This window comes from Galeopterus variegatus, unplaced genomic scaffold (genome assembly GCF_000696425.1).
Source record: "Galeopterus variegatus unplaced genomic scaffold, G_variegatus-3.0.2 Scaffold3394, whole genome shotgun sequence".
NCBI classification, from domain to species: Eukaryota; Metazoa; Chordata; class Mammalia; order Dermoptera; family Cynocephalidae; genus Galeopterus; species Galeopterus variegatus.
The window spans coordinates 208,698-217,807 of record NW_007729505.1 but is presented as its reverse complement, the minus strand read 5'-3'; the positions used below and the strand labels follow the sequence as shown (position 1 = coordinate 217,807).

Sequence of the window (9,110 nt, the reverse complement as noted above, 5' to 3'; positions counted from 1 at the left end):
GAGTTCAATGCTGTCTGTGAAATAAGGGCGACTCACCGCTAGGTGATGGGGGACACAGCGAGCTAGAGGGCCCGGGTGACCCCAGGCAGGCCATTCACTCTTCCACAGGGAGAACATGGGTTTCATCACGTTGCGGAGTGATGATGTCGAAGAAAAAACAGTTCACTTTGTAATTTTATCGATGCTGGGCTTTCCCTCACACCATGTCAAGCTGCGCGTGCATGGCCGCCCTCCATCTATAATCACCCTGCACGGTAACTCTACTTTGAAACTTCTGATTATGGTTGCGGCCCACTGGGGCACAACTGGGTTCTCCTCATGAACTAGGCAACTCCCGCCGAGAAACAACCGGCCAAAGCCAGCCGGCCCTTTTCGCGATCCCTCTCTTCACGACTTACCTGTTCCTAAAGTAGTACTGACTTCCTACAAACGAAGACCGACCTTGCAGCCGGGCTAACGTGGCCATGGCCTCTCGGCCCCCAGTCCGCGGCCGGTGTTGCTATCGGTCTCCATGGCAACTGGGCGACAGCACAGTCTAGCCCCGGGGGTGCGACTTTCCGTTCACTCCTCTTTTCTTGCACTCTGTATCGTCTTCAAGGATACTAGAAAGAGAAACAAGAAATTTTTGCGTATCAGAAAGTTTAGTTTATTGGCCTTTATCTTTTCTGTGAGTAAAAAGAGGCGATTATAGGAGGGGAAAACAGTAGGGGAAATGGTTGCTCCGGGCATCCGGTTTCCGCCTCCAGTCTGCTTCCGGAAGCTCATCTCAAAATGCTGAACTACCCTTTGCCAGTGGCCGGTGCTGTAGAATTTGGAATCTGTTCTCGGGCCTGAGCCTTGAGGCCAGGCTCCTGGGTGTCGTTAATGTTCGGGGCCGCCGGGCACCAACCGATCGGAGCTCCAGCCGCCGGGAACAGCTGGTGAGGCTGGCGGCCCTGGGGATGGGAGGTCAGGAAAAGGGTGGGATGGCCGGAGGCTGCTGACCTGGAGTGGAAGGGGGAGGGAGTTGTGATGGATGATCATAAGACATCTGGGCCTTGCTCTCGCTTGTGCCTGGGATGGACGCAGTTTGAGGGAGGCGTTGAGGTGTGTGCTAAAGATTTGTGAAGGAATGCAGTAAATGCTTGCTGATGGCTTGTCTAACACTTAGCATATTTTAGGAATTAAGCTCTCCGTACCACAGGAGCAATTCATCTTCCCTTTGATGGTTGACAGGACTAGGAACAGTATTTGTCTTAATCCAGGCCTTATTCTCCATCCCCCTTTTAAATTTTATCGGATTATACCAAGTGTCTTGGAATATCAAATCGCAGAAGTCTAGAGTTCTGGAAGTTTAGTAGTGGAAGAGACATTATTCTCCCATCCCTTTTGAGGGGAGGGGTTAACCTACCTGTTTCCCCTACTTTGAACGTTATGTTCTAGTTCAAATGAGATGTCTTTTGGTGTTCTCTAAGAACGTATAAATCTCAGGATTAAGTTTGGGGTTTGACTATGACCATAGTATCATATCACCAGTGCCACTTTAGAATAATACATTGCTTTGACTTTTCAAAGTGCTTTCACAAATTAATACCTTATTCTTATGACAGTCCTATAATACCAGAATATCACAGGCACAGAATACTTAAGTGACTTCTCCAAAGTTGCCCTGCACATTTTAATCCTAGAGCTAGAAGCTAGTTTTGGGGTTTCTAGTTTAAAAACTCTGTGATGTTTGTACTATTTTTCTCCCAAGCCTTTTTCTACCATTCATAAGACAAGCAGTGAAACAAGCAAATTTCCCACTGACAATTCTGTAACATAAATTTTGACCAACAGGTGAAAGAAATGTGGCTAAAAGTGCATGTCCGTTCCTGGATTCTTCAGAAAATAGAACATGGGGGATTCTAGTAGTCTGTGATCAAAGAATTTCTTTTGTATCACCTGTCACTGAAAAGTTAAAAGAATACCTTTCCCAAAATATTTTCAGTTGGATCAGACCATTTTTAAATGAATATAGATTTGGTTATGCTACTTTTAAATTGTCACATTTTCCAGTGAGAAAAGTAGGGAGCACTTTTTTAATGAGCCATTTTTTTAATGGTATAATTAACACAGAATAAAACTTACAGTTTTTAAGTACTTAATTTTATTAGCAATTGTATTATGCTTGCATAACCATCACACAAATCAAGATAAAGTACATTTCCATCACTGCAGAGTTCCCCCTCAAGGCTACCATTCACGTGGTATGGGAGGGAGACAGAGTGTGCTATATATAAATTGGTCTGTTCTTGCTATGGTTATATTAATTTGTAGAGTAGGTGACTATTTAATTAAGAACTATGACTCATTCAACTCTTCTCTGCCTTCCATCTTCTACCCGAATCATGGTTAGGTACCTCTTTATAATATAGAGAAAGCTTATTCAATTCTCTTTTTTAAAGAGTCTGTTTTTACTTGATGGCTCGCAGCTCGTCCTCTTATGGCATCAGAGTGTAACGTAGCACATTGCACTTAGTGTTTTTGAATGAAATTCTTAAAATCTTGCCTGATTTTGTAGATGAATGTATTCTAGAGAACTGGAACCTTTATTTTCTAATTTATTTGCACAACTGCCCAGTCATTCAAAATTTCTTAATGTAATTTTCTTTTTTATTTATTGAACATTTACTATACCATGCATGTATGTTTTATCCCAGTAATGAAATCCTAGTGCCACTGGGAAGCTACTACTAAGCAGTTACTCGGTGCCAGGTTTTACATACATATGTCATCTCATGTAAATCTTTTGAGGTAGGTGTATCGTTCTTTGCATTTTAGGTAAGGTGACACAGAGTCAAAGATAGTCTTAATAACTTGCCTAAGTGTTATATTTGTAGTATGATTCCAGTATACCTAAAGAAAATTCTTTTTTTTTTTTTTTTTTCTGACTGGTATGGGGATTGCAACACTCGGCACAGTGTTGTCTGCACCACAGTCAGCCAGTGAGTGCACTGGCCATCCTTATATAGGATCCGAACCCGTGGCCTCGGCGCTATCAGCCCTGCACTCTCCCAAGTGAGTCACGGGGCTGGCCCCCTAAAGAAAACTCTTAACCACCCTGGTATAGTTTCTATGAGTCTCAATATGATACAATTCATCCCAAGGAATATATGAACTAGAAAGTATATACCCAAGTTTGTTAACCAGCCTGGAATTGTTAACATATTTAAATCCCATCATGACTTTTTCAGGTTTTTCTCCAGTGTGGAGGTTGGCAGCTCAATTTTTATGCACAAAATGGATAAATGTAGACTATTTTTTTATTGAACTGTGGTATTCTATGTACTTAACTTTTTGTGGCTTTGCTTTAAAAAAAAAAAAGTTAAAATAAACTATTTTGACACTGAAGCTTTGTTTCTCCATTTTCATTCCTAGTTGGTATTTTGATTTTCTTTTGGTCTGGAAAACAGCATAGGAAAAAATGTGCATTTTTGAGTAACTGGTTTTTGGGTTTTTGGGTCTTGAACTCAATTTCGGACTGTCAGCTTTGTTTGAGTCAGGTTTCTGTTTCAACAATTAAGAATCAAAGCAATAGCCAGTATGATTTGGGGCAAGTAATTTGTTAATTTTGGTGTAGCTTCTTAGCATTCATATTTATGTCAAGCTGAAAACCTTTAAACTGTCTTTGATAATTTGTTCTTAATTTCACATTTATTTAACTAAAAACTTAAGAGTGTCTGGCTTGTTAATATGGCAGAAAATCTGAAATCTGAATTGTCTAAAATATCTATTCAGGTCATATTTTCCTTTCGTTATTTGTTCGTTCATTAGTCACTCATTGGTTTGTTCATCCAACATATTTTTTTTTTTGTCTGTTATGTGGCAAGCATGCTAGATACCTGTGATTAATATTCAGCTGTCTTCATTCTTATTCCTGTTCCAGGAATTCAGGATATATTATCTATTCAATAAATATTTACTGAGTAGTTACCATGTATAAGCTGTAAATAAGACTCATTTTCTACCTACTAAAAGCTTGCCTCAGTGCAGTCGAATACATGCATATTGACAAGAATTAGAATGAATTACTTTTTAGGTTCTAAATTTTTTATTTTGTTTGTTTTAGACTTTGACTTTATTTTATTTAGGCAATTGTTAATTCAATAGTTTACATTTGAAAGCGATTAGAGTATAAGAAGTTTTAAGTGACTCTTGAAGTCTTTAAATGAAGTAACAAAAATGAAAAAAATGGTCTTTAAATTTAAATAATAGATGAATTTGCCTTATTAAGTCACTAATTTGGAAAATAGAATTAGGCTTTTTTTTCTTAAAGACAATGGTGGTTTGGTTTTCACCAAGCTACCAGAGTAAAGAGGAAAGAAAGCTTTCTGAGTGTTCCTGTAGTGACAAAGGTGACAAAGTAGCAGTTGCCAGCAGCACCTACAATTGAATACTAGTCATTGGAGCTTTTGCTCCCATTATGGGAAATGAGTTTTTCTGTTTGGTGGCCTTGTGATCTTAACTGGGAAGGATTATTCTCTTTCATCTTTTTCTTTCTCGTTTATATTAAGGTGGGAGTAGTTAAGATATACAGCATTCACTTTTTTTTTTATCTTGGGATTTTTTTGGTTTTTTGTTTTTGGTTTTTTTTTAGGTCCATAGCATCTTTAAGGAGTCCTAAACTTCCTGAAATTGTGTGCAATGATTTTGCATATGTATGTTATCCTCCTTTTCCCCAACATTCAGAATGCTTCATGACCTCAGAAAAGTCAAAGTCCTTTGCTTTTACTCTGGTATCCTCAGGATTCAGTTATACTTTACAAGCAGAATGATTTGACATTTCAGTGACCAGTTTTTCTTATTTGTGGATAGAGGTTGTTGAAAGGTAAAATAACTTCTCTTAGAAATTAAGTGCACACTCTCATCCTCACAAAATCCCTTCAGGGTAGAAATGATACCCATTGTTATGATGAATAAATAGAATCGGAAGGTAAGTAATTTGTCCAAGGTCCCAGGGTTAATGAATTTAACAGAATTTAGCTTCCATATTCATAGCTTTGACTCCAGAGCTCATGTCTTCAACAGCTTCCACCCAGTCTTTTTTTATCTAGAGAATTCTATTCTGTGTTTATTGCATAGAGTAGATGTACAGTTACAATTAATCATGTACGTTTTAAAATATGATAGTTCCCCCCACCGAACCTTACGTGTTTCAAAAAGAGAGAAAAAGTTTACTTCTGATTAATGGTTTAAATAAATAGTTCAAGGAATTTCTAAACTAATATAAGTGTAAACATTTAATGTTAGAGTTATTCTTAATTTCCTAAGATGACCCCCCCCCCAGATATATAAAAGGAGAAAATTGAAGACAAAATTTCTTAATAGATTATGAGGTTCAGCTAAAGACTTATTTTGATATATAATATTACCGTCAAGGAAGGAAATGTATAAGTTATTATGAACAGCACAAACCTTAAGATAATTCTCATGGATCTTATTGTCATAAAATTTAGCCCTTGATGTGTCATCCTTAAGGTTCACCATTTACGTGTTTACTAACCCATTGTCATCATAGTCTACGGTATTATGGAGGCATGTAATTCCAATAATTTTCTTCTAAAGTTTGTGAATAGTCATAATATGTATTCATTAGCATAGTTCTTGACCATGTACTGTGTGTTAGTGTGTAATGTTTTTGTACAATTTTAATTTTCATTCATACAGAAACTATCACATAAGTGGTTATTTCTTTCCTTAAATTTTTGAAAGCTAACTAAGCAGTTGTACTTAGCAACAGATAATTTACTTTTAGCACTTCCCTCCTAAAATTACTAAACTTTTTTTTTTTCCTTTTTGTCTTTTTTCTTGACTGGTAACGGGATCGCAACGGGATCGCAACCCTCGGTGTCGCGCCTGTACCGCGACCGTTGCACACCGCGCTCAACCAGTGAGTGAGCGGACGGGTCTCTATATGGGATCGGAACCCTCGGTGGGAGTGCCGCCCTCTACCGAGTGCACCACCGGGCTGGCCCCTAAAATTACTAAACTTTGTAGAAGAGATAATCCATGTTTTAGAGAGGTGAAGATGAGAATTGTACCATATGCTAGGTGTTAAACAGTATTTTATTTCTTTCTCCATAACTAGATGTTTAATAGCTGTAATCAGTTACCCTTTAGTAATACCTGGAAGGTTTTTCTTTGTTTTTTAATGAACTTGTTATGTTTATTCACTGGACACACATGTATATCCTTTTTTTATAGTTATTTTTATCAGCATTCAGGCAAAGAAATTATTCTCTAATTTTTCTGTGCCTGCTATATTTCTCCCTCTTAGGAATAGTAGTTATTGGTAGTAGAGGCTGCAAAAAACAATAGATTTTGATAAAATAGTTGACTGTTAGTATTGGAGGAATTTGTTTTCTGGGCTTTCTTCACTCCTGCTGTGTCCACCTATATACTGTTGACTGCCATTTAAGAGCTCTTGGGCTATCAGTCAGCTTTCAATCCTTACAGGAGATGTAAGCAGTAAGTTAGGTCCTAGGTAGCTTCCTGATTCTTCTTCCTTAAACCAGAAACATTTGAAGGAAAACTCTAAACTCAATAGCATGTTTTCTACACTAGTTGATCTTCCTCACTCTTTAATCATATACTTTTCGGAATTTTTTTTTTCTGAATTGATTAGAATCTGGTGATAAGGAACCCAAGGATAACAGTTCACTAGTTTACTGGATATTTAATATTGCCCAGAGGAGGACAAATGAACAAACTTGACCTTTGGTTTAAAATTCTTAAATAAAACCAGCTTATCAGTTTTTGGATTGGCCATACATTTCATATTGCTCTGCATAATCTTGTACCATCTGGGGAAAAAAAAAAAAGTGCTCATCTGCTCAAGTCATTTCTTTTTACAAAATCCAACTTTATATAGATCGTGGGACTATAATTTTATTTTAGGGTATTCTGTTCATTTGGGCTATCTTAAGAAAACTATTAATGAACTGTTATCTCAGACATTATACCCGATGCGAACTAGTCTCAAAAGATTTCTTTTCCAAATGAATTCCAAATGAAGGTAAATTGCTTTACAAACGTGAATATAAAAATCTCAAATTAGTTAAGTGGTATATTCACTGAATTTACTATAATTCAAACTTTAAAACTGTGGATGTTCAATAAGAACAGATTTATAGAGAAAAGTTCTGTATTTCCAGGTTTCCCCTCCAATACAATGATTTTGTTTCTGTGAGGCCAGTTGATACCACTTTTACCTGAGAGATGTTAGTGAAGTAGCTTAATATGAACAGACTATAATATTACTGGCTCATGAACATGGGTTTTGATTGGGATTGACTTAAAAAAGAGTCTAGTTGTTTGAAACTAGAGTTGATTTGAATTCTGAATAGTACTTAGATTAAATATATTTTTTTCTGTGTTTTTATACAGTTTTTTAAACAAAAGCTTTTAAAAGTAATTTTAGTTGATTCATATTTCATTGACATCATAAAATAAATTGGAGTCTTCTAGTTAGAATATTTTTAAAAATATAGCTTATTTTCTCTTGAAAGAAACAATATAAAATTGAATAAGGCTAACACAAGTTTAATAAGATCCTAAAGAAATTTGGCTTTCATGTTTAGTAACATTATTGGTTGTATTTTGTTAAAGTCTATTAGTTATAGTAATACTTTTTAAACAAAATTAATTGAAGATATCAGATTTCAGTGGATTGAATCCATGTGCTAAACTTTTTCTATTATTAATATCAGCAAATTTTCTCTTCTAAAGTAAAACACTAAATTGTAACTTTCAAAATAAACTGAAGTTTTAGTTGGATGTTATATTCATGCATTGAGTTAATTTCATGTTTTAATATTTTGAACGTCATTCACCCATTGATAAGAAAACTCTAAAAGTAAGTTACTCCAGAACCACGTGATACAGTCTTTTACAAAAAGGATCCTTATTTCAATACATGTTAAACTGGCTTCGAGGGACTTTTAAAAAGTGCAGTATTATATTCAGAAATCGTAAATCTTTCAGACTACATTTCTTCCAAAGAAATAGTGCAAAGGGAAAAAACAAAATATTCATTGCCTTTAGAGAAAACAAAAAGGCAGTTATTACCATATACATAATATAAAAGAGATCCATTTGACTCATCGATGTAGTTGGAGTTGTAGCCCTTATTTTGGCTGGGTTCTAATTACCATGTATTGCATATTTCTCTTAATCTAATGCAGGTTCCTAAACTTGAGTTATATAGAGAACCCTTATAATGGAAAAAAGAAATCTCAATGGCCCTCCAGATTTTATTTAAAATATGTATTTGGAAGGCAGTTATGCTCACCGCTATACCACCAATGCCAACACAATGGAATACTACTCTACCATAAAAAAGAATGAAATACTGCCAATTGCAGCAACATAGATAAACTTAGAAAAAATCATATTAAGTGAAGTAAGCCAGGCACAGAAAGAGAAAATCCATATGTTCTCACTCATAAGAGGGAGCTAAAGTAATAAACATATAAATAAAAGAAGAAAGATACAACATTCCCAATAATACATTGAACTTTCAAAAGGACAACTGAGGTTACTATGAGCAGGGAGAGAGGGGAGAGGGAGGAATGGGTAAAGGGCCATGAATAGCAATGATAGTGTATATTATTGAATATAATAATTATTCTGATGTGAGCACCACATATTGCATGTAGGTGTTGATGTTCAACTCTGTACCCCACAGATATGTACAATTAACTTTGTTACAATAAATTAAAAAAAAAATAAAATATATATTTGAATCACCATGTTTTTGAAAACTGTGTATCTGTATAGGCATTTTGTTTATATATTCAGAATGCCAAAGAAGATAATTTGAATAATACAAAGCTACATTAACCAAAAGGCAATGCCATTTTACTTAATTGCTCACAGTGCATATTTTACTAACAAGTATAGGGTTGGTTCTTTGAACCCAAATCACTTTCATCAGCTATACTACCCTGTGCCTTTTGTTGATTTGGGTCTCCCACCCCTTTTTTCCATTCAAAACAATGTAATACCTAACTATGAGTCGTTTGGCTTTTACACAGATGTATATTAAATTTGTCTCAATGATTAAAGTAGTATTACTTGGAGTTAAATCA

The 9,110-nt window shown here is 35.8% G+C and overlaps 1 protein-coding gene across 2 annotated transcripts in view; it reads left to right on the top strand.

Annotated features, from left to right (window-relative positions):
- The first annotated feature begins 753 nt into the window (after positions 1-753).
- GPATCH2 (G patch domain containing 2) overlaps positions 754-9,110 on the top strand; it is a 176,381-nt gene continuing 168,024 nt past the window's right edge. For both annotated transcript variants that reach the window (XM_008584871.1, XM_008584870.1), the window contains exon 1: positions 754-920. In XM_008584871.1, the coding sequence (XP_008583093.1) occupies positions 865-920 (56 nt within the window). In that variant the 5' untranslated portion in view covers positions 754-864. The remainder of the gene's footprint in view (positions 921-9,110) is intronic.